General features: G+C 35.5%; 1 protein-coding gene across 2 annotated transcripts in view; it reads left to right on the forward strand.

Moving 5' to 3' along the window:
• KIAA1328 (KIAA1328 ortholog) overlaps positions 1 to 27,414 on the forward strand; it is a 383,661-nt gene that overhangs the window by 295,734 nt on the left and 60,513 nt on the right. For both annotated transcript variants that reach the window (XM_060118274.1, XM_060118275.1), the window contains one exon: positions 15,484 to 15,665. In XM_060118274.1, the coding sequence (XP_059974257.1) occupies positions 15,484 to 15,665 (182 nt within the window). The remainder of the gene's footprint in view (positions 1 to 15,483; positions 15,666 to 27,414) is intronic.

A 27,414-nucleotide genomic window follows, 5' to 3' on the forward strand; every position in this document is an offset into this window, starting at 1 on the left:
TGTCTTCCAAATATTTTTCTTATTAAAAATTCTTTTAGCTATTCCAACTTCTTTTCTTTACATTCTAGATTCAGTTTATTGATTTCTGTTAAGGAAGTGGAATTGTTATTAGATCGATTTGGGGAGAATTAACATCCTAAAAATATTGTTTTCCAATCCATGAACATGGTATATCTCTAAATTTATTTACATCTTTAAAAATTTAACTCAGTTATATTATGTAGTTTTTAGTGTAACAATCTTGCCCTTTTTTCATTGAATTTATTAGTAGTATATAGGAAGAATACTGATTTTTTAATATTTACATCATATACTACAATCTTGCTAAATGCATGTATTCTAGCAGGGGGTTTGTTTGTTTTGGGGTTTTTTTGTTTGTTTTTTGGGGTTTTATTGTTAGATTCCTTAGGATTTTCAAGTTCATAATCACATGAACAGCCATAATAACAGCTTCAAAGCTTTCCAACTTCGTGCCTTGTGTTTCTTATTTTTAACTTGTTGCATTGGCTAGAACATTCATTACAATATTGAAGAGAAATGATTAAACAAGACACCCTTGCTTTGTTCTCAAGGAAAAGGCATCCAATAATTCACCAATTAATATAATGTTAAATATAAATCTTTGATAGATGCCCTTTATCAGCTTAAAGTAAGTTCCCCCCCCTTTTTTATGTGAACTTTTTATAGTTCTTGATATATACATATTGCCAAGTACATTCCAGAAGGGTAGTACCCATTAACTGTAGGACTAGTAACGTATGACAGAATTTTCATGGTGAAATAAGTTCCCTAGTTTTCTGAGTTTTTATTTTGTCAAATGCTTTTCCTACATTTATTGATATAATCATATGGTTTTGCACCTTTATTCTTTTAATGTGACAATTTACGTGGATTTCCTTTTTTTAATGTTAACCCAACATTACATTTTGGAAAAATACTCATTTGGCCATGATGTAGTACCTTTTATATATTGCTGGATTTGATATACTAATATTTTGTTTAGGATTTTTGTGTCTGTGTTCATGAGCAATACTAGTTTGTAATATTACTTTATCGTAATAGCTTAATCAGGTTTTGGTATCACATGGTAACATAAAATGAGTTGAGAAGAGGTCACTCCTCTTCTATTTACTGAAAGCTTGTCTAAAATTAGTAGTATTGCTTCCTTAAATATGATAAAATATACCAGTGAAGCTATCTGATCAGTTTTCTTTGTGGGGATGTTTTGATTATGAATTTAATTTCTTTAATAGATATGAGGCTATTCATATATTTCCTGTTTCTTCTTGAGTTAGTTTTAACCAGTTATATTTTCCAAGCAATGTGTGCATTTCATTTCATCTTAGTTATTGAATATGGTGGCATAAAGTTGTTTATGAGATAGCCTCAATATTCTTTTACTATCTGTAGCATCTACAGTGATATCCCCTCTCTGATTCCTGATATTCATAAATTTTCCCTTTTTCTTAGTTTGTCTTGGATTAGGAGTTTATCAATTTTATTAATATTTTCAAAGGGCTGACTTTTATGTTTTTATTGTTATTTATTTCATGGATTTCTACTGTTTATTGTTTCCTTCTTTCTACTTGCTTTATATCTAGATTGTTCTTATTTTTCTAGCTTCATAAAATGGAATATTATGTCATTGACTTTTTTTTTTTTTTTGGCCATACTGTGCGGCATGTGGGATCTTAGTTCCTCGACTAGGGATTGAACCTGTGCCACCTGCAATGGGAGCATGGAATCTTAACCACTGGACCACCAGGGAAGTCCCATTATGTCATTGACTTTAAACTTTTCTTCTTTTTTAGTAAAAGCATTTAAGCACTTGCCTTCTGTATCCCTCAAATCTTAATATGTTGTATTTTCGTTATCATTCATTTCAAAATGCTTATTAATTTCTCTTGTGATTTTTTTTTGACCCATGAGTTACTTAGAATTATGTTATAAAACTTCCAAATACTTTAGATTTTTCTAGATATCTTGTTTTTTTATTTTCAGTTTAACTCCATTGTGGTTACATATTCCATAAGTGTTTATTCTTTTGAAATACATTAAAATTTATTTTATGACTCAATATATGATTTATCTTGGTCAATATTGCATGTGCACTTTTAAATATTTATATTCTGCTATAGAGTATAATGCTCTGTACATGTCAATTAAATCAAATTGATGAGTAGTGTTGTTCAGATCTTATGTAGCCTACCAAATTTTTTTCATTTTTTTCCTATCAATTGATAACGAGATGTTAAAATCTCCAAATACGATTGTGCATTTCTCTACTTCTTCCTTTACCCTTATGAGTTTTGTTATGTGTATTTTGAAACTATTTTAGATGCAAATATATTTGGGGCTGTTATGTATGTTTGATGATTTGCCCCTTTAATCATGATAAAATATTTTAATCGTGATGAAATGTATCTTTTTATCTCTGGTTCTACTCCTTTTCTTAACATCTACTTTATTTGACATTATATAAGCACTCTAGCCTTCCATGTGTACTGTTTGCTTGGCTTATCACCTTACATCCTCTATGTCAACCTATTTATTCTTTTACATTTAAAGTATGACTCCTTAGCATTGACATATATACACTACCAAATGTAAAATAGATAGCTAGTGGGAAGCAGCTGCATAGCACAGGGAGATCAGTTTGGTGCTTTGTGACCACCTAGAGGGGTGGGACAGAGAAGGTGGGAGGGAGACACAAGAGGGATGGGATATGGGGATGTGTGTATACATATAGCTGATTCACTTTGTTATACAACAGAAACTAATGCAGCACTGTAAAGCAATGATACTCCAATAAACATGTTAAAAAATAAAAATAAAGCATGACTCTTTTAAACAACATATGGCTTTGGTTTTGCATTTTTCTCTAGCCTGACAATTTCCCTTCCATTTGATTTGGGTGTTTAATTCACTTTACTTAATTTATTTATTTATTTTAAACCTCCATACTGTTCTCCATAGTGGCTGTATCAATTTGCATTCCCACCAACAGTGCAAGAGTGTTCCCTTTTCTCCACACCCTCTCCAGCATTTATTTTTTCTAGATTTTTTGATGATGGCCATTCTGACTGGTGTCAGATGATATCTAATTGTAGGGGTTTTTTTGTTTTTGTTTTTGTTTTTTTGCGGTACACGGGCCTCTCACCACTGTGGCCTCTCCCATTGTGGAGCAAGGCTCCGGACGTGCAGGCCCAGCGGCCATGGCCCACGGGCCCAGCCACTCCGTGGCACATGGGATCCTCCCAGACCGAGGCACAAACCCACGTCCCCTGCATCGGCAGGCAGACCCCCAACCACTGCGCTACCAGGGAAGCCCTCATTGTAGTTTTGATTTGCAATTCTCTAATGATTAATGATGTTGAGCATTCTTTCATGTGTTTGTTGGCAGTCTGTATATCTTCTTTGGAGAAATGTCTATTTAGGTCTTCTTCCCATTTTTGGATTGGGTTGTTTGTTTTTTTGCTATTGAGCTGCATGAGTTGCTTATAAATTTTGGAGATTAATCCTTTGTCAGTTGCTTCATTTGCAAATATTTTCTCCCATTCTGAGGGTTGTCTTTTTGTCTTGTTTATGGTTTCCTTTGCTGTGCAAAAGCTTTTAAGTTTCATTAGGTCCCATTTGTTTATTTTTGTTTTTATTTCCATTTCTCTAGTAGGTGAGTCAAAAAGGATCTTGCTGTGCTTTATGTCACAGAGTGTTCTGCCTATGTTTTCCTCTAAGAGTTTGATAGTTTTTGGCCTTACATTTAGGTCTTTAATCCATTTTGAGTTTATTTTTGTGTATGGTGTTAGGGAGTGTTGTAATTTCATACTTTTACATGTAGCTGTCCAGTTTTCCCAGCACCACTTATTGAAGAGGCTGTCTTTTCTCCACTGTATATTCTTGCCTCCTTTATCAAAGATAAGGTGTCCATATGTGCGTGGGTTTATCTCTCAGCTTTCTATCCTGTTCCATTAATCTATATTTCTGTTTTTGTGCCAGTGCCATACTGTCTTGATTACTGTAGCTTTGTAGTATAGTCTGATTTAATTTATTATTGATACTATTGGATTTAGGTCTAACATTTTGCTTTTCTTTTTTCCTTCCTGCTAATCATATGTATTCTTTGTTCCTGTTTCTCCTTTTCTTCTTTTATTGCGAGGGGAAAGGGAAAATAATAAATTTTTTCAATTTTTTAAAAATTCCTCTAATATTTTATTAGCTATACCTTTTTGCATTTCCTTTAGTGATTTCTGTAGGGATTATAATATGCTTTCCTAACTTATTAAAGTCTTATTATATAATACTAACATTGTGTCATTTTATGTAGACTGTAAGAACTTTTATACTGTATAGGTATATTCTCCATTCTTTTTGATATTATTGTCATATACATTACAGCTAAGTGTATTTTAAATCCCATGCTTTAAACATTCATATATCTTTTAATGACGTTAAGAGAAGAATAAAAACATACAGAATTTTATATTTATTCACATATGTACTCTTTCTGATGCTCTTCATTTCTTAGATTCAGGTTTCCATCTAATATCATTTTCTTTCAACCCGAAAGTGCAGGTCTGCCAACAACAAATTTTCCCAGTTTTTGTTTATCTGAAAATCTTGTTTCTCCTTCCTTTTTTTTAAGGATATTTTGATGCGATCCAGAATTCTAGGATGACACTTTGGGTTTGTTTTGTTTTGTTTTTTCCTTTTAGCACTTTAAGGATATTGTACTATCTTCTAGCTTTCATTGTTCTTATGAGAAGTTAACTGTTAAAATCATTATTTTTTATGTAATTAACATTTCATCTGGTTGTTTGCAAGGTTGTCCTTTTTTTTTTTTTTTTTCTTTTTGCGGTATGCGGGCCTCTCACTGTTGTGGCCTCTCCCGTTGCGGAGCACAGGCTCCGGACGCGCAGGCCCAGCAGCCATGGCTCACGGGCCCAGCCGCTCCGCGGCATATGGGATCCTCCCAGATCGGGGCACGAACCCGTATCCCCTGCATCGGCAGGCGGACTCTCAACCACTGCGCCACCAGGGAGGCCCTGCAAGGTTGTCTTTATCTTTGGTTTTCAACAGTTTGACTGTGATCTGTGGGTTAAAGTTTTTCATCAAATTTGGAAATACTCTGCCATTGTTTCTTTAACATATATTTTTTCAAATATTTTTTCTACCCCATTCTCAGTCTCTTCTCCTTCTGCAACTTCAGTTATGTTTGTTAGGCAGTTTAATATTGTCTCTCAAATCTCTGGGACTCATCATTTTTCTTCAATCTCTTTTTCCCTATGTTCTTCAAATTGGGTCATTTTTGTTGATTCTTCCATAAAATTCACTTATTCTTTAACCTCTCATCTCCATTTTCCAATTTTTATTTCAGTCACTGTAATTTCCAGCCAGAGAGTTTCTGTCTCTTTCTGCTGAGACTGCCTGTCTTTTCATTCATTAAAACCATGTTCTCCTTTATGTCCATCAATATATTTATAATAGCTAGTTTAAATAAAGTCTTTATCTGCTAGGTTCAACATTTGGGGCATCTTTTGGTTGATTTTAATTGACTGATATTTTTCTTAACTATGGGTCACATATTTTTTCTTTCTGTGTCTGACAATTTATATTGTACGCTGGGTATTACGGATGATACATTTAGAGATGCGGATTTTATTATCATTCTCTAAAGAATGTTGATTTTTGCTCTTCTCAGCAATTCAATCACCTCCTATTCACCTTGAACTTCGATAGGTTTGGTTATATACTTTGTAAGGACAGATGTCTGGAAAGCCTGAGGTATTTCCCAAGGCCCTCTAAATTGGTAAGAATCAATCTCCAAACTTTTTTGTCCCTGTGCATTTTGTTATATCTTCATTTTAGGCTTTGTTAGAGCTTTACAGTAAGCCTTTATCCAGGATATGGACTTTCTAGTGTCTCAGTGGGCATTAACAGTATCTTCCATTCTGGTCCAGAACTCCAGTTTCTCTCGGCATTGCCCAATTTGTATTATTTCTGTATTTATATTCTGCTTTCATCCTTATAGCAGCCAATGTTTGTTAAGTCTTGCAGTGAAAAAGAAAACAAGCAATAGAGAAAATCTGTAAAGCTAAAAGTTGACTTTTTGAAAATGTAAATAAAATCAATAAGCCTTTTCAAGATGATCAACCTGTTATTGAGAGGAAAACAAATTATCAGTATCAGTAATGAAAAAGAAGATATCACCATAGATTCTAACAATATTTTTAAAGTAATTAAAGAATATTATGAATAATTTTTGTAAGCACATTTGATAACTTAAATGATATAAATTCCTTGAAATTGAAGATATACCAAAATTGATACCAAAGAAATAGAGAATCTGAATAGCCCTCTGTTAAACAAATTTAATTTCTAATTAAGAAATGTCCCATAAATAAAACTACAGTCACAATCCCATGAGACTTCACTCATGAATTCTACCAAACATCTAAAGAAGATATATCAATCTTACACAAATTCTTTCAAAGACTAGAGCAGGGTTTTTCAGCCTTGGTACTCTTGACAGTTTGGACCAGATAATAGTTTGGGGTGAGGTTGTGGGGTGGTGGTGGTCTGTCCTGTACATTGCAGGATGTTTAGCAACATCCCTGTCTTTTACCCATTAGCACCCCCCACAACTGTGACAATCAAAAACCCTCCAGACATTGCTAAATGTCCCCTGTGTGGCAAAATCCTCTTCTTCTACCACACTTGAGAACCACTGGGCTAGAGGAAGAAAGAACTTTTCCCAACTCCTTTTGTGATACCTAGCCCATGTAAAAGTGTGAGAAGAAAAGAAATGACAGACTAATCTTCCTCATGAACATAAATGCAAAACAAAAAAGTTCCTTAACAAAATATTAGCAAATTAAGTCCCAGAATATATAAAAATATATATAATCCAGCTTGACTAAATAGAGTTTATCCCAGGAATGCAGAGTTGGCTTAACATTTGAAGATCAATCAATGTGATTTGCCATATTAACATAGTAAGGAAGAAAAACACCATTTCAATCAGATGCAAAAAACTCTTCCAATGCTCATTTTTTAAAAATGACTTGTCAAACTAGAAATCAGATAGAGCATATAGATAAAGATACACCTCTTCAATGATGAACACTTAGGAACAAGGTAAGGATGTTCACTCTTACCACTTCTATTCAGCATTGTACTAGAAGTCCTAGCTGATGTGATTGGGCATGAAAAATATTAGAAATAAATAAGTAAAACTGTCTTTATTGTTAAATGACTGTCAACATAGAAAAATCCTAAGGAACCTACCCCCAAACTGCTAGAATTATTAAGTGAATTTAACACAACCACAGAGTTCAAGTTCAATATATAAAAATCAAATTTATTTTCATATGATAGCTATATATTAGCTATTGATCAATGGAACATAATAGAGTCCAGAAATAGACCCACACAGTCATATGTTTGACTGCTTTTTGACAAAGCTATGAAGCATTCTGTGGAAAAAGGAAAGTCTTTTAAATAAATAATGCTGGATATACTGGATATAGATATGAAAAAAATTAACCTTGACCCCAGCCTCACATCATACCCCAAATTTATTTGATCATGGGGTTGGAGCTTGATCCACAGAGGAGGGCAGCTTGACACTGAATGTCAGAGCTTGTGCAGGGTGGGGAGTGCTTTCATCCTGGTGATTGTATTGGTGTAGGGTGTTGGAGCTTGAAGAAAATGAGGATGGTATCCATGTGGAAGTCAGCCATGCATGGGGTCTTGAGAGCCTGAGATATGAGGAGGGCTTTCTCACAGCAGAGGTAGCCCACTCAGAGCTTAGTGGGGAGAATGCCTATACAGAGGTGTGCTGGCAGAAACACCCGGAACAATGTGGTGGTGACTGACGGGAGGGAGGGGAAAGGATCATGGCAGTGGTGATGGAATATGGTTTTCATACAAAATGACTAAGTAAGTAATTGTATTAAGGACAATGGTAGCCAAGTTTTTTCACTGTTACAGAATGGAGTTATATATATGGAAAGGTAGAAAACTAAAATGAACGCTGTTGGTTTGGAATTGAAGATGTTAGTGTAAACTCATGATTTTCAATACATTTACCTAGATATATAAATAAACATATGTGTATATACGTACATACATGCATATAGTCTCTTGCTCTGTGAGAACTTAGGAACAGTGATAATCCAATTCCGTTAGCTCTTTTTTTTTTTTTTTTTAACTAAAATATACTAGATCTCCTTGAAGAAATGGCTGATTCCATGACTGAGCCAGAAACTGGATGATATAGCAATTGTTTAGACATGGCATGACTAGCACCCAAATTTGGCAACTGGAAAAAGGAAGGAAAGATTTAATACATGTTTCCCCATCCTAGATTTTATAGTCTTCTAAATCGAGGATGTGTTCCCCTTCACTTTTTGTTGAGTGACTAATGCCAAAATTGAGTAATTTGTATTGATTTTTCTCTCTTGTACTTTCATTCTCTTAAAAGTCTACCTTTCCTTCCCTAACACCCCTTTCCTTCCTACTGCCCCCAGGATTTCCTAAAGGTGCCTTACCAAACACCTGTTTCATAGAAAATAAACTTCATCCTCAACCTTTTCACACACACAAAATATTTTCATTCTTGGCCATAAGTTAGTGATTTTCAGCACTGACTGGACATTGGGATTACCTGTGGAGCTTTAAAAAAAAAGGACAAGAGAGGGTGAGAGAGGGAGGCACATAATGCAGCTCACTCCATATGGATTCATTCTATTTCTAAGAATGGGTAGGACAGCCCATCGCTCTTTTAAAATTTTTCCCACAAAATTTTAATGTATAGCAGGCTGTGAATCACTGCCTAAATTTGGCATCTTTTCTGAGAATGCTACTATCCAGGCCATTCTTTCTGTCACATTTGGCAAACAACAGAGACAGTAGTGCCAGCATTTCCTGTTCTCCTCATTCCAACATCTCAAACTTTTAACTAGTTTACTCTCTAGCGAACCTCCTTGTTTATGTGAATCTCAGGATATCTGGTCTTACAGTCCATCCTTCCTTTTCTTTGTTTTCCATTGTGATCTCACTAGGAATTTGACATCCACTCAGTCACTTCCTCCCCCACGTCTCCTAACCCCATTCTGTGAGATTCCAGTATTCACGTTGTTGATCTCTCCGTTGCCATAGCTAAAGAGATTTGTCTTCCGTGGTTCACTCGTTTCCTTTAGCCGTATTGTCCCTGGCCATGTCTGGAGCTTGCTTTCCCCTGCTGTGGTTCCATCACAGAAATCGCTGACTGGTACCCCCTTTGTAGTCCATCTCTTTCACTTGGGTCTGTTCATGTTCTCATTTCTCATATAGACTATACCAAGTGTTTTGTGTTTTTCTTGTTTTGTTTTATCTTTGTTTTACCTTAAAGAGACATCTAAATACTTCATTTCCCCCCCCCTTTTTTTTTTTTTGCCAGTCTTTCAGGCCCCTCTTTGTCTCACTTTCTTCCCCATGTACATTCTGGACCAAATGGTTGACCTAAACTATTCCCTTATTAGCATACAAATTTCCCTTGACCTCTACTCTGCTGCACCCTACACAAAAAATCCTAACCCTGGATCAAGCTCTCAGGCTGCTTTCTCTGCTTTTACATCTGTGCACCTGAGCCCAGATACAAATTTATGATTTCTAATTCTGTTAGAGCCCTAAATGTTGCAGGACAGTCTTGTTTTTGTTCTTGGTCATTTTTACCTTGAATTCCCTAAATACCTTCTCTAAATCATCACTTTTCTCAATACCCATTTCTTTCACCTACAGGAATGAGTTTACCTCCTACTTCACCAATGAAATTGAAAGTAAAGCACATGCTTTCTCAAGTCAGTCAGCCAACAAGCAAAAAGCTGCAGGGTTATTGATCCAGTTGCTCTCTTGAAATATCTTTCCAGATGTTTCATATGCACCTTAAGCTACATTTAATCCCCCCCTCTGCCACCTTCTCTATATTGCTTATCCACCCAAATTCTGTCACTCATTCTCAACTCACTCCTCTCCCTCACTTTTCACATTCAAACACATATCAAATTCTGCCAATTTTAAATCCTAAGTGTATTTTAAAAATTGTCTCCTTCCCATTCCTACCACTGCATCTCTATTTAGACCCTCATCATCTCTCATCACAGCTATTTCAGCAGCCTTCCCACTCATGCAGTCCATTCTGTAAATTGTGCCAGGGCAATTCTTCATAAATTCAAGTTGTATCATGTCATTTTTCTCCTTAGAGCCCTTCAATGACTTTGATTTGCCGACAAAATAAAGTTCAAGCCCCTTGACATGGAAAACCAAACCTTTCATGTTCTGACCCAGCCCATCTGTCTTGCTTCACCTTACACTTCTCCCCACCCAAAACCCCAAACTCAATGCTATAACAGTTAACAGTATACCAAGTGATTTAACTTGCCCAAAATATATGTTGAAGTTTTACTAGTTGGTATAGTTGCTAATACTATTCTCTTCTGACTTCCATCCTACTGTCCTTCCTTATCCCCTGCTTATCCACCAAGACTTAGTTTGAAAGCTTCAGGAAGTTCCCTTCAGTTATTCAAATAGAGTAAGATGCCCTGCCTTTGTGCTCCCTTAAACACCACACATATTCCTGAATCATAACTTGTATCATATCATATTTAAAAAAATCTGTTTCCATGTCTGTGTCTGCCATTAAAATCACTTGGAGAGCAGGAACCAGGTCTTGCTGGTTTGTATACCTAGCACCTAGCTCATAACAAGTCCTCAGTAAATATTTCTTTTCCCTATTTGCCCGCCCCAGCCCTTTCATACATATGAGTATGTCCTCAATAAATATGTAACGAATATATAAATGAATGATTGATTTGGCAACTTATTGAACAGGACTAAGGAAAGCAGAATTTGAGACAGCTGAAGTTTTTCATCTGAGTAACAGGGAGGATGGTGATACATTAAATGAGAATGGAAACAGATAAAGGAACAGGTTTCAAGATAAAGATTATTCATTGCTTTAGCGTGAGTTGGTTTTGGGAGGTAGGACAAGGCATCTCTTCACAGCTTTTCAACAGATACTTGAAGAGGTCAGCAGTTTTGGAGAACACTGTGGGCTAGATGAATCTATTTATAAATCATAATTGAAGATACAGTGGTGTGACAGGGATCACTAAGGAAGTGCTAAGGGAGGAAGAGAAAAGGACAAGGGCAGAATCATCAGGAATGTCTGCATTTAGGGGGAGGGAAGTACAAGGGCTCCCAATAAAAGAATATGAGCAGCAGCCTCCTAAAGCTAGAAAACCAATCAAGATATATGTCATGAACTCCAAGGGAAATAAGTTTTAAGGAAGGAGTCAGTTGCTGTGAAGTAGTCTTATAACAAGCAAGATGGTTGAAAGAGAAAACGCCACTAGACTTGTTCTTTAAAAAATAGTTTTAGTAGGCATATCTGTTAAAATTATTGTTTTCTAGAAGTTTGGCAAAGAAGGGAAGGAGAGAAGATGGTAACATAAAGGAGATGGTGAAATTTTTTGTTTTATAATTACGAAAGTACATGCCTATTGGAAGAAATTTAAACATTCAGAAGTATATAAATTAAATTATAAAAATCTTTCCCTCAGTAACTCTGTTCTACTTTTCTGATTTGTTATTTATCTATCCAGAACTTAAAAAATATATTTTGTATATTTTTGTTTTTACAAAAATGAGATCATATTATATATTTTATTATTGCAAATTACCCTTTTTTTACTTAATAGTATGTCATGAAGTTTATTCACAGTATAGTATAGAGAACTACCTCATTCTTTTTTTCTCTGTTTTCATTTATTTTATTTATTTATTTTATAAATGATGATAGTAGGATTTTATTTATTTATTTACTTTGGCTGCATTGGGTCTTCGTAGCTCCGCACCAGCTTTCTCTAGTTGCGGCAAGCGGGGGCTCCTCTTCGTTGCGGTGCATGGGCTTTTCATTGCGGTGGCTTCTCTTGTTGTGGAGCACAGGCTCTAGGCACCCGGGCTTCAGTAGTTGTGGCATGCAGGCTCAGTAGTTGTGGCTCATGGGCTCTAGAGTGCAGGTTCAGTAGTTGTGGAGCATGGGCTTAGTTGCTCCATGGCATGTGGGATCTGCCCTGACCAGGGTTCGAACCCATGTCCCCTGCATTGGCAGGTGGATTCTTAACCACTATACCACCAGGGAAGTCCCTATTTATTTTTTTAAATTAAGGTATAGTTTATTTACAATATTGTATTAGTTTCAGGTGTATGAGACAGTGATTCAGAATTTTTATAGATTTTGTTCCATTTATAGTTATTATAAAACAGACTATATTTCCTGTGCTGTACAATATATACTTGTAGCTTACTTATTTTATACATAGTAGTTTGTACCTCTTAATCCCGTACCCCTATCCTGCTGCTCTCCTCTTCCCTCTCCCCACTGGTAACCACTAGTTGTTCTCTCTATCTGTGAATCTGTTTCTATTTTGTTATAGTCATTCATTTGTTTTATTTTTTAGGCTCCACATATAAGTGATAGCATATAGTATTTGTCTTTCCCTGTCTGACTTATTTCACTAAGCATAATACCCTCCAGATACATCCATGTTGTTGTAAATGGCAAAATTTCATTTTTTTTATGACTGAGTAGTGTTTCATTGGATATATATACCACATCTTCTTTATCCATTCATCTGTTGATGGACACTTAGGTTGCTTCTATAGCTTGGCTACTGTAAATAATGCTGCTATGACAAATGGGGTGCATGCATCTTTTCAAATTAATGTTTTCGTTTTCTTCAGATGTATACCCAAGAGTGAAATTGCTAGATCATATGTTGGTTCTATTTTTAGCTTTTTGAGGAGTCTCTGTATTGTTTTTCATAGAGGCTGCACCAATTTACATTCCCACCAACAGTATATAAGGGTTCCCTTTTCTTCACATCCTTGCCAACATTTGTTGTTTGTTGTCTTTTTGGTGATAGCCATTCTGACAGGTATGAGGTGATATCTCATCATAGTTTTCACTTGCATTCCTCTGATGATTAGCGATGTCTTTTCATGTGCCTGTTGACCATCTGTATATCTTCTTTGGAAGAATGTCTATTCAGATCTTCTGCCCATTTTTTTAAATTGGGTTGTTTGGGTTTTTTGATGTTAAGTTGTATGAGCTGTTTATATATTTTGACTGTTAACCCCTTATCAGTCATGTCATTTGCAAATATTTTCTCCCATTCAGTGGGTTGTCTTTTCATTTTTTCAGTGGTTTCCTTTGCTGTGCAAAAGCTTTTAAGTTTAACTAGGTCCCATTCATTTATTCTTGCTTTTATTTCCTTTGCCTTAAGAAACAAATCCAAAACAAATATTGCTATGATTTATGTCAAAGAGTGTTCTGCCTATGTTTTCTTCTAGGAATTTTATGGCTTCCAGTCTTACATTTAGGTCTTTAATCCATTTTGAATTTATTTTTGTATGTAGTGTGAGAAAATTTTCTAATTCCACTGTTGTTTATGTAATTCTATAGGGTAACTTCTTAAAAGTGAAATTGTAGGAGGTTAGGTGCACTTTTATTTTGTAGTGACAAATCACTCACAGAAGGGTTATCCCAATTTGCAGTTTCCCTAGTACTATACTATACTAAAATCCTCCTGTCCCCACACTCTCATTGACACTGAGTATTATTATTCGTTTCCACTTAAGGGATAGTTTTGGGATTTCGATTTAGGTTTTGATTTTTAATGGAAAGTCTGGTCTTATTAGTAATCCTAGGAGAGACTTCATTTTAGAGGAAGAGTTTGTAAGTTATAAGAAAAGGAGATGATTGGCAGGCTATAGTCACAGAGGGGAGGGGCCAAAATGGTATCAAGAGTATGAGTAAAAGGTGTGATTTTCTTCTGAGATGTTGATAGAAGAATAGTAGATGGGTAAATTTGGAAATTAATGCAAATGAAAGAAGGAATTTTTTATATGGTCATCTTTATTTCAGGGAAATTAGAACCCAGGTTCCCAGGATGGGATTTGGAATAAAGGTACAGACAAGCTTCTGTGTAAAATGGAAGGAACTATTCAGTATTGGGAGTGATCAACATTGGCTAGTATTGGGAGCTTGGCTGACCTGAGAATGTATGATTTTGGGAAACCCAGTAGTCTTGGTCACATTAACTTTTCTGTAAGGACAAGTAGAGATGTAGTTGTTGGATTTGCCAGGGTTTGGGACTTCTGGGTTGAGGTAAACTTATCTTTCATTAACAGTAATACAGTTTTACTCTCCGTATTTTCCCATCCCATGAGTAGAAGTTACATTAGCTAAGATATGTGTCCACTGGTAGGTCCACAAGGGAAAGTGATCCTTGGGTTCTGGTAAAAAAAATTTTAAGTGTATAAATTTAATACACTGCTTTATGCCCCTGTAAAGCCATACTGCTAATAGTTTGTTTCTTTTCACCACTCTGAACATAAAACCATTTAATGTATTGGTTTTTATTAATAAATTATGATGTGAGCAAACATTACTAAAAATTCTGATCCACACAAAAGAAGCCCAGTGACTTTGATGGGTTTATGTGATTTGAATCCTGGTCAAGGGCCACCTAGCATTCATAATGGATCCAGTAATACTCCATCAACTTATTCTTGTCTAGAGATTGCCTCTGCTGCTGGGGAGTTTAAATATCCTAGTTTTTAGAATGTTACTTTTTGAATAAATTATTTTTCTTCATTTTAATTTTCACCTTGTTTATGGTCATGGGGAAGACAAAACTAAAGTATCATGAGTCTATGGTGAACTTAAGTTAGAAGAAAGGGGCTGGTAGAATAGTAAGTGATACACATCATCATAACATTTCTCTCTAAAAAATAAAATGTTAAAAGAGGAATGGTGCTAATGGTGGGAACATAGTTCATTGGAGAGAAAAACATATGCACGTGTGTTTATTTTCATTAAAATTTCTTTTATGCCATATTTCCCTTGTTGACTTTATAATGAAATTATGTGAGGACAGAGACCAATTCTCCCACAAGCACTATAGTACTATTCCTCACATACCCTGAGTACATAACAAATACTGTAACAATTGAAAATGAGAAACACAAATATATTTTGAAGCAAATTGGTGATATTTTCATCCCTTATGTTCATTTTTAGTACTCGGAAACATTTTAGTTATGCAAGTCTTGTTTTAGCATACTTTTTATTTTTACAGATACTCTGGTTCTTAGTCATATTCTATGGCTTTATTAGCAGTTTTAGGGTCTGAGTCTCATTTCCCCAACCCCAAATATAAACTTTTTGAGGATAAAAACCATTTCTTCTCCAAAATTGTTTTGGCAGAACACAAAATAGACCTTCAGTAAATTATTTAAATTATACATCAATAAAAGATAAGAAAAAGAAAGTTTCTATGCCATGAATTGCATTTCAACTCATACTGAATATATATGCCTTTGTATGATCTATACCCCCTGCTGTGCTCTCTACAGCTCATAAATGTTTATTCTTTTCAGGTTATTGAAGTCAAAATGTGATGGCTGGACGCTTGGAACATCATCATCCAGCAAAAAGTACCAAGACTCCACTAACAATGGAGAGAATAGAAGGGAGAAGAAGACAGTTGGGTTTCAGTCACACATGGAAGATGATGCCCTGTGGACAGGTCAAAGGAAAGATGCATATCAACCCCAAAGAGGTAAGCTCAGCATCTGTAGTAGCAAAACGGAAAGCTCTTGGGGGCAGGTGGTTGCAGATGGCTGCTAGCCATGAGCTCCAGATGATTTCCTATAACCCTGAACAAGAGTTAACTGTGTTACAAACTGACATGGGCCTGTAAGGCCAAAGGTAGCACGTCACCTAGATCAGTGAATTGCATCAACATTTCTCTTAGAACACTCATATGAGAAACTGTCTAATGTGTCCCTCTTTTTGCAAACAGCAAACTGCAAGAATTATTAAGCAGTAAATGTGGTCATAGACATAAAATAATGCTTAAAGCAAATAAAGAGGACAAGAAATTGAACATAGACCTTTGCTGGGAAAGTAAACTCTAATAACTACAGTTAATCCTCGTTTAACTGGAAATACAAGGAGGGTGGAGGAGAGGTCATTGCGTCTAAAACAGAACCTCATACGTCTTAAGCCTATATTACCTAGCAGTCTTTGAAGTGCCAATAATCCTTCCTATTTTATATATCGTAGATATTTTAAAAGAAATCAATTATAAATAACTATGTGAAAGGTTGAGTGAGGCAGTCAAATTTAATTGCATTTCTCAGTTGTTTCTGGAGTGAGTTTTGGCTTAAATCTCTCCTGGAATCATTAAAGGAGGGACTCTGGGACAGAATGGAACAAGTCTGAGCTTCATCAGTCAGAAATCATGTACAGAAAACAAAGGGCACAAAAGGTCTCAGAGCCCCCTTCCCCTCACGCCTCTTTCCCAGACATCTTTTGTTCCTGCTCACAACCACTAGCCCTGATTTCCTCCTTGTTTACCTCTTTTTTTACTGGGCTAGCTAGCACTGCCCACTGCTAGTGTTAATCAACCAACTTTTCATAATCTCTCTAACCACTCTCACATTTATTTATTTGAGAATTGAACAGTGCTTTATGAGATCTTACAGGTATACTACTCTCTGCCTTTCCTCATCAGCTGCCAACTTTGTCATGTTTTTTGGTTTTAATTGTGATTAATCTAGAAATCGCTTAGTCCTCTCCCAGATAACTGAGAGATGATAATTAGTCCAAGCTTCAGAAGGGAGACTATCCACAATTTGAAACAAAAGCAAAGGTACATTTTGTTTGACATAGGGCAAAAGTTCTACAGACCTCGGTTGTTTTAGGACAACTTAGGACAACTTTTGGCTTTGTAGACTTTGCTACCAGAAACAAAAATGAAATTGAGTAGACTTAGTATCTGAGATGGAATCTTCTCTACTTTCTCTATTGGTAGTCCTTCGGAGATGGGAACCTCTTACTTTTGGCTCCCTCTATTCTTAGTCATTGCACTTTGGAGAGTGGAGAACCAGTCAGAATTGGTGTGGTAGTTACACTGCAAGGCTCAACATAGTCTTCTATTAACTTGACAATAAATTTGTGTTGTGTGTCAGCACTAAAATAAAATAGCAAAATGAGAAAAATACAGTGTGATAGCAAAGGGACAATTAACTTGTGTTATTGGTTGAGACCACAGCAACATTAGAAAGCTGCAATTGAAAAGGCACTTTGAGAAAGGTATCATCAGGCCAGCCCTGGCCATGGTGGAAGTTAATCTCTCCCAGGCCCAGCTACAGAAGCCGGAAGTCTAGAAAGGGCTTTTGTCCAAAAAAAAAAAATCAATTTCTAATTTGAAACAAAATCATTTTTGACTAACAGGGGTTCAGAACCCATTACTTTTTGCTGTGTAGTCTGCTGACATTTCAGCACTTTCTGTTGTGCACAATGAATCCTAATAGTCATTTTATAATGTTACTATACCAATCAATTTAACCAAGAGAAAGCTGTTATAATTCTGCAGTTTTCAAGAACAGTTTTCACTCATGGTTTTTCTTTTCATTCGTTTTTTTTTTTTTCTCCTTCCCTTTTTTTCGGGGGTGGGGAGGGTTGTAGCATTCTAGTGAGAAAAATGGAAAAATTTTCATCTTTTTAAAAGAGTTTTGTTTCAAGGTATTCACAGTAACTATTAACTTTTTCTTCTACTCATAAGAAATGCTGTCTTGTATTTCTCTCTTCTTTTATTCTAATATGGAGCCATTAGCAAAATTATGGTATACCTGATGATTGAGGAGCTAAAACTGCCCCTTTGAGCCATTCTGCCTGTTGCAGAGCTGGTGGTATACACAGATCACAGTACAGGGAAAAGTTATTGCATTGGCATTTTTTGTGGGAGACCAACTTTCCAAGGTGTGCTGTAGTGGTATTGGACCCCCTGTTTAGCATGAGGCAATGACCTGACACCAATTACCTGTTACACTGCTTGGTTTAGCATCTCCTTAATTGCTTTCCTCTCTTTAGCATGTCTAAGTTTTTAAATATATTATTCTTCTGTTTTATATCCTTTGTTACTTTTGTTGTCCTTTAATCATTAAGTACTACATAGGACATTTACTGCAGGACCATTAATCTTTATTATCAGTCTCTTTCTCCTTTACCTCTCCTATCCTCCTCACCATTCTGTCAACTTTATTAATACTAAACATGTAAAAAAAAAAAACAGACCTGATTCTTGTCTTAAGAAATAACCTTGTGATTGCAAAAATATAAGTACAGTACAGTATTATCAGAATTATGCTTAAAATATAAATTGTTTTCCAGTCATAGATGCTTGGAATGTTCTGTCTTAGTTGCTTTTATTGAGCTCTGTGGAACAAAGAGACATTACTTAGGAAAATCCAAACTTGAGTAAAGAACTTTTAAGCCAAAGGCATAAATCTAAAAATACCCAATCTTCATTCTTCTTTTTTCCTCCCTACACAGCAGTATTTTTATTCTCTCCTAGCTTGCCTAGAACTTCCCCTTCCTGAACAATCACTGACTCTCTTTTATAAGAGCCCTCGAATCTGGGAGAATATTCTTTCCTGTTTTGCTGATGAGGTGGCAGAGGTTGCGAGGCCACTGAGCATGCATGTTCCAGAATTAATTAGGAAAATACTAACCCAATACTAAAAGCCCAATACTACATTTAGAGCTATCTCCTGTTTATTTCTCTGACATTGATCTCTGACTCCCTTTAACACTTTGAGAGGGTATAAGAGAGGCTGAACCTAGAGTAAGTTGGATTTACCTGATGGTATTGACCATGCCCTTCATTTTGTCTTTTGGGTTTTTTTAGGTTATATAATATACAGCAGCTGTCACTGGTTGAGACTCCCTGAGAAACTCCCAAACACATTTTTCTTTTACTGGAAATGAAGGAATAATCTGAAGTGAGAAATAATCTCTGAAGCTCCTAGTTGTTCCTCTAAGTGAACCTGTGCTTGCAATGATGTGAGCGTTCTTTGCAGCCCATGTTGGATTAATATTGCAGTCCTGATTAAAGAAATAAGCAAGTAGGAGTATCTAAAGTACAGAAACCATTTCCATCTTGCCTCTAAGGAACATTTATTTATGTTTCTTTTATTATTATCATTATCATTATTATTATATGTTTAATCATTAGAAAGGATACCACAATATATTACTTCTGGTTCCCAGTAGTCTGAGCTAAAAGATTTGTTAAAAATTGGTACCTTTATCATTAGAACACAGAAGACAAGCATAGTACAGAGCTATGAATAAACCTAAACATGTAGATTAAATCGTCCTGCCCCGCCCACTCAAAAAAAAATTCAAACGCAAGAGACTAACATTCAGAGTTGAAGTTGCTATATATCGAATAGTAACTTGAACCAGAGGCTCTACATTTCCTATCCTCTGCAATAGAAGAATCTCAAAATACTATATAATTTACTTGCTTATTATGTATGTTTTGTGTCTTCTCCCATGAGAATATAAACACTCCTTATGTTCACTGTTGTTTCCCCATTTCCTTGAATGTTGCTTAACATGTGGTAGGTGCTCATAATGTATTTGTTTAATGCATTAATATATTACAGTTGACCCTTGAACAACTCAGGGTTGAACTGCCGAGTCCACTGACATGTGGAGTTTTTTCAGTAGTAAATACTGCAGTTCTAAACAGTCCATGATTGATTGAATCCACGGAAGTAGAGGAACTGCCTATACGGAGGGCCAACTCTAAGTTACACTCACATTAACCCTCACGTTGTTCAAAGGTTGACTCTATACATATTAATTTTTCTTTTTGTGTCCTTGCCCCATTTTCCCACAACAAGGATCTAATCAATTAGACCTTTTGACCTCAGTCCCTGCAGTGATTTAGTGGCTTAAGAAGTGTATGTGCTGGTCCCTTCAAAGTCCTAATGGTGATTGATTGGTAATGTCAAAGAAAGTCAGTAGAGTGGGGTCTTAAAAACAGCACTGCTTGAGAGCCAAGAAAACTGTGGGGGTTTTTTCATTTTCTTTTATTCTAATTGAGGTTTAATTTATATACAATAAAATTGCACAGGACTTAATAGTACAGTTTGATAAGCCTTGACAATTGGATATACCTACATAATTAAGAAATAGTACATTTCCATTATTCATGAAAACTTCCTCATGTTCCTTTCCAGTCATTCCCCATGAGGCCTCTCTCCTTGGTTTGCAGACGGCTGCCTTCTCAGTGTGTCTTCACATGCCCTTTTTGCTGTGAATGTGCATTCTTGGTGTGTCTCCCTTTTCTTATAAGGACAAAGAGTCATGTTGGATTAGGGGCCACACATATGACTTAATTTGACCTTAATTACCTCTTTAAAGGCCCTGTCTCCAAATACAGTCCCATTCTGAGCTGTACTGGGGGTTAGGACTTCTGCATATGAATTGCAGGGAGTGAAGGGGGACACCACAATTCAGTCCATAACAATTACTCTCTTTCCAATCTTTTTATGCCTTTTATTTCTTCTTATTATTTCATTGTACTCTCTAGGACTTCTATTACAATGTAGAATAAAATGGTAAAAGTGGACTTCATGCCTTGCTCCCATTGTCATAGGGAAGGCAGACAGTCTTTCACCATTAAGTATGATTTTAGCTGTAGGCTTTTTGTAAATGCCTTTTATCAGGTTAAGAAAGTTCCTTCCTCATTTGCTGAGAGCCTTTGTTGTAATGAGTGTTAAATTTCATCACATATTTTCTTTCTGCACCTATTGAGATGATCATGTGTTTTCTTCCTTATTCTGTTAATTTGATGAATTACACTGATTGGGAGATATTGGTGTGTAATATCCTTTGTTTTGTAATGACCTTGTCAGGTTTTGGTATCAGAGTTATACTAGTGTCATAAATGAGTCAGGAGCATGTCAGCAAAAATGGCAGAGTAGGGACTTCCAGGGGTTGTCCTTTGCCAGAGACACTGAAAAACCTGGCACATACTGTCAGAACCAACATTATCAGAGCTCTGAAAGATGGTGAATGATTTATGGAAACCAAGCAAATGCTTAACCAGAAAAAAAGGCCACTGAAACATGGTAGGAGAACTTAATGAAGTTTTAATTTATCCTTGCCCTGTGCCCTTCCACAGCATGGCAGCAGTCTTGTAGATTGCAACCAAGTTCCAGGTGTGCGTACCTGGTCCCAGAGGAAGCAGACCTTATTCTCAAGGAGTTGTGTTTGTCTGTTTCAACCTGTGTGTGGATTTCCCAAAAGACTGATACAAGGAGACTGCCTTTGTTTTTCCTACCTCTGGACTTTTTCAGGACAGAGAAGCAGTTACATGTAGGACATTCCTTGAAAACACTGAAAGCCAAATGAACACTGCTGCCTGGGGTAAAAAATAACAGTTGAGACAAACAGTAGACAACCAAAAGGCAACAAACCTAGATGAAATGGACACATTCCTAAAAATACACAAACTACCAAAACTGACTCAAGAAAAGTAGAACATCTGAATAGACCTATAACAAGTAGAGATTAAATCAGTAATCAAAAAACTCCCAACAGGGCAAGCCCAGGACCAGATGGCTTCACTGGTGAACTCTACCAAATATTAAAGAAGAATTCACACAAATTTTTTTCAAACTCTTCCCAAAAAAATAGAAGAGGAAGGAACACTTACTCAGTCATTAAAATGAGGCCAGCATTAGTCTGATACCAGAGCCAAAGACATCACAAGAAAGGAAAACTACAGACCAAAATCCCTTGTGAATATAGATGAAAATATCCTCAAAAAAATAATAACAAACTGAATGCAGCAACATGTTAAAAGGATTATATATCATGACCAAATAGGATTTAGCCCAGGAATTCAAAGGTACTTCAACATATGAAAATCAATCATTATAATATACCATATTAGTAAAAAGAAAAAATATGATCATCTTAACACAGAAAAAGCATTTGACAAAATTCAACACTCCATGATAGAAACAATAATAAAATAGGAGTAGCAGGGACTTCTTCAACAAAATGAAGGGCATCTATGAGAAACCCACAGCTAATGTCATTTTCAATTGTGAAAGACTGCACGTTTTTCCTCTAAGATCAGGAACAAGCCAAATATTCCCACTTTTGCCAATTCTATTCAACATTTTACTGGAAGTTCTAGCCAGAAAAATTAGGCAAGAAAAAGAAATAAAACATATTCAAGTTGGAAAGGAAGAAGTTAAACTGCATTAGCAGATTACGTGATTTTATATTTAGAAAATCCTAGAGAATGCAAAAGAAAACCAAAAACTACTACAGCTAATTGCACAAAAACTTTTAGAGCTAATAAATGAATTTAGCAAAGTTTCAGGAAAGAATTTAACACAAAAAATCCATTGTATTTCTATGCACTAGTAGAACTACTGAAAAGGAACAGGGAAACAATTCCATTTATAACAGCATCAAAACAATAAAATACCTAGCAATAAATTTAACTGAGTGTAAGACTTGTATGCTGAACAGTACAGCGTACTGTTCTGCAACAAATTAAAGAAGACGTAAATGGAAAGACCTCCCACAGTCATGGATTTGAAGACTTAATATTATTAAGATGGCAATACTCTGCAAGTTGGCCTACAGATTCAGTGCAATTCCTATCAAAATCCCAACAACACCTTTTTGCAAAAATGGAAAAGCTGATCCTAGAACTCATAAAGAATTGCAAGGGTTCCCAATAGCTAACACAGTCTTGAAAAAGAAGAACAAAGTTGGAGGATTCAAACTTTGTGACTTCAAAACTTACTACAAAGGTACAGTAATCAAAACAGTGTGGTACTGATATAAGGAGATAGCTAGAGATGGATAGATAGGTAGGTAGGTAGGTAGACAGACAGATAGATAGATAGATAGATAGTTGATACAATTGATTTTTGACAGGAGTGCTGTGACAATTCAATAGGGAAGGAATAGTCTTTTCAACAAATGATGCTGGGACAACTGGCTATCCACATGTGAAAAAAATGAAGCTGGATCCTTCATTTGTATACCTCACACCATATATAAAAATTAACTCAAAATGAATCAAAGACCTAAATATAAGGGCTAAAACTATAAAGCTCTTCAGAGAACACATAGGTACAGATCTTCAGAACCTTGGATTAGGCAGTGGTTTCTTAGATTTGACACCAAAAACACAAGCAACCAAAAGAAAAAATAGATTAATTTGATTTCATGAAAATTAAAAATTTTTGTGCCAAAGAACACTATCAAGAGAATGAAAAGATAGTCTACAGAGTGGGTTAAAATTTTGAAAATCATGTATCTTATATGGGTCTGGTATCCAGAATATATAAAGAACTATTACAACTCAAAAACAAAAAGACAACCTATTTAAAAACTGGTCAAAGTACATGAAAAGACATTTCTCTGAAGAAGATGTACAAATGGCCAACAAGCATGAAAAGATGTTCAACATCCCTAATTGTTAGGGAAATCCAATCAAATAAGATACCCACTTTAACACCCACTATGATTGTTATAATTTTTAAAATGTAAAATAAGTTAGAGAGGATGCAGAGAAATCAGAACCCTCATATATTGCTGCTAGAACTTTAAAATTATGGAGCCATTATGGAAAACACTTCGGTGATTCCTCAATACATTAAACATAGTATTACCATATAACTCATCAATTCCACTCATAAGTTTATACCCAAAGTAATTGACAAAATGCTTTCAGGCAAATCTTGTACACAAGTGATCATAACAACTCTATTCATAATATCCAAAAGGTGGGAACAATGCAAATGTCCATGAACAGATGAATGTATAAACAAAATGCAATATATACATACAGTGGAATATAATTTAACCATAAGAAGGAATAAACTACAATATGCTACAATGTAGATGAACCTTGAAAACATTTTGCTAAGTGAAAGTAGCCAGATACAAAAGGCCATGTTGATGGAATCATGTTGTATGATTTTACTTATATGAAATATCCAGAATAGACAAAGGAAATTAGTGGTTCACAGGGGCTCAGGGGGAGGGGAAAAAGGAGAATGACTGCCTAATTGGTACAGGGTTTCCATTTAGAGTGATGAAAAAGTTATGGAACTAGAGCATGGCAATGGTTTTACAACATTCATTATAATGCACCTAATGCCAGTGAATTGTACACATTAAAATGGTTAAAATGGTAAATGTGTATTTCACCACAGTTTTCTTTTTTAATGAGTCAGGAAGTCTTTTTTTTCTCCTTTGTTTTCTGAAGGAGTTTGTGTAAGAAATTGTTGGCCCTGCCATAGCAGGTCAACAAAGAGTAGGAGGGGTATGGAAGAGTACACATGAAAGGCTTCAAGGTTTTTATAGGACAGGCCTGAAATGGCACACATAGCACCCATTAGTTTTCCACCTGACCATACATAATTACAGGGAAGACTGAGGAATATAATCTAGCTGTGTACCCCGGAAGAAGGGAAGAGTGTGTTTTGGTGGATAACTAGTGGCCTCTGTCACAGCAACATTATTCACATTAGCCCCAAACCAGAAATATTCCAAATGTCCATCAATCACAGAGTGGATAAAAAGTCATAAATGCATACAGTGGAATACTGTATAGCAAAGAACACAAACTGCAGCTACATAAATCATCAACACAGATCAATTTCACAGACATAATACTGAGCAAAAAAAGTCTCAAAAAGAATATATACAGTATATTTCTATTTGTATAAAGTTCAAAAATGTCAAAACCAAATCACATTTTGGGATGCACACATAAGTAGTAAAACTATAGAGAATAGAAAGGGAGTGCTTACGAGAATAGTGGCTGGCTCTTGGATGTGAGAAGAGATTGTAATCGGGAATGGGTATTGGTGATGCTTCCAGGTTGTATGCTGCCAGTATTTTATTTCTTGATCTAGAAAGGTTTCACCCTGGTATTTTCTTTATCATTTATTCTTTAAACTAAACTGAATGCTATAATATAGCTCAGCTATTTCAAAAATGCAAAATGAAACAAAGGGTCAAGAAACAGAGTTTTCTTCAATGTTAACTCTAAGAAGTCCTCTTATCATGAGATGTCGATTGATGGATGAGCAGACATACCCCCCAGCTCTATATAAATAGGATGTGATCCATTATGTTCAATTCCATCTGTGTATGCAAAAATATGTGTTTATTTACATAAATATATTCACATATATTTACATATATATAAACATATGCATTTATACATGAGATTTATCTGCTTAGTGGATGATTATCTTACCAGCACTTTTGTTTTTAAAATGTGTACATTGTGTTTGTGTGGGTGTGGTTGTGTGTGTGTGTAAATATAGAGAGATATGTCATTCTATGAATATTCATTAACTGTATGTAATTGTTGGTATACTTAATATTAAATCAAATTTTATAGAAGGAGCAAATATAATTAAAAGCTGATATATAGCTTTCTGGAAACTCAATAAGGAATAGAGCTTATAGAATTAAGAAAAAGGAATAAACTTGCCCTATGCCTTAAAGCAATCATTCTTAACTTTTTGGGGTCCCTTTCAGAATATAATGAAAACTATTGTCTCTTTACCCAGAAAAATGAATGAGCATGTATACATACATTATTGTGCCTGCAATTATGAGGGATTCCTTATAATTCTACATACTCTTGAAGTACATAGAAGTCCCTACACTCTCTGTTAAAATTTCTTTTAAAAATTTTCCCCATCAAATATCAATTGTCTCAACCAAGTTTTTGACAGAAGTATCAAAACGGAAAAAAAAAAAAAAGACTAATGTTCAGGTTTTCCGTGATAGTGACTAAAAAGATATTTCTCTTCTTATCACTACCAGGCATTTCTTCTCCCCTCTCACTTCAGCCACAAATCCCTTCCAGTTGTTTCTCCTCCTATTACCTATTTTAATTTCCCCTTCTATCACCCAAGATTCCACCCAGCAGTTGTAGTCGTAATGAACTGCTTTGCCTACCTCCATTCTCTCTGTTCCACTCTATTCTAAGTTCTGCCACAAGAATAATCTCTCCAAAGATCAGTTTGGGTTTTTTTAAATTTATTCATTTATTTGTTTGTTTATTTAATTTTTATTTATTTATTTTTTAGGCCACACCATGTGGCATGCAGGATCTTAGTTCCCTGACCAGGGATCGAACACATGCCCCCTGCATTGGGAGCACAGAATCTTAACCACTGGACCACCAGGGAAGTCCCAGTTTGGGTTTTTTAATTGTTGTTGCTGCTTTGTTTTATTTTAGAGCTCAACTAACACAATGTTTAAGAGTTTGCAATTCAGAGTCAAATAGACCTTGACTGCATTCAAAGCCCAGCCTTGTTCCAACCAGCCCCTATGTGATATTGGACACGCTGCTTGACCTTTTCACAGTTTCCACTTCCTTATCTGTAAATTGAGGACAATAATATAATTTATGGACTGCTATAAAGATTAATGAGATAATGCAGGTAAAGTGATTTAAAGTCATTAGCAAGCTAAAAGGACATAGTGATGCTCAATAAATATTTCCTGAATACATTAAATATTTAGCCTTAAGGTTTTCTAATTTAATGCTTTTGCTAATTCCATGCTCCTTATTCCTTTCTTTCAAAATTTCACCTCCTGCATCAGATCTTCCCTAATCCTACAGCCAGATGTGATCTCTCCCACTTCTTAATTCCTCAGACTTTTCATATTATTTTTTACAGCAGTATAGCATAATGGTGAAAACCCTGGGATCAGATTGGCTGAATATGAATGCTGGTCACTTATTAGCTTTGTGATCTTGGGCAGGTCATTGAAGTCCCCTACAGCTTATTTTCCTTATCTGTAAATTATATATTAATTAATAGTATCTATTTCTGGAAATGGCAAAACTATAAAGAAAGAGCGGGAGGGTAATGGGAGCAGACCAAATAGGGAGAAGAGATTGACTACAAATGGGCATGAGGGAACTTTTTGAAGTGATGAAATATTCTAAAACTGGATTACAAAAATGAATAAGTAAATTCATGACAAAAATATTAAAAACTGGGTTGTGGCCATGCTTTCATAGCTGTATAAATTTACTACTATTTATTAAACTGTACACTTAAGAGGGGTAAATTTTATGGTATTCAAATTATACTTCAATAAAGCTATTTTTTTTAAAGAATACATTGTATATGGAAAAGGCTTAGAACAGTACCAGGCACATACTAAGCATACTATATCTGTTAGCTGTTATTATTACCTTATACTGCCTTGAGTTATTTATGATTCTTTACCAGATTGTTCACAGTATCTCATTTCTTACTCTCACATCTTCCTTCCCCTCTCCATAAACTAAGCCTGAGCTTAATCCTAGCACCAGCCCCTGTGAATCATTAGGTACTTGGTAAACATTTACTGACTGAATTCATTGTATGAACTAAAGGAGTTCTTGTCCAGTATGAGAAAGTACTGATTTAGGTTGAAGGTCCCACAGGTTTGTATAT

This window comes from Mesoplodon densirostris, chromosome 15 (genome assembly GCF_025265405.1).
Source record: "Mesoplodon densirostris isolate mMesDen1 chromosome 15, mMesDen1 primary haplotype, whole genome shotgun sequence".
In the NCBI taxonomy this organism is placed as follows: Eukaryota; Metazoa; Chordata; class Mammalia; order Artiodactyla; family Ziphiidae; genus Mesoplodon; species Mesoplodon densirostris.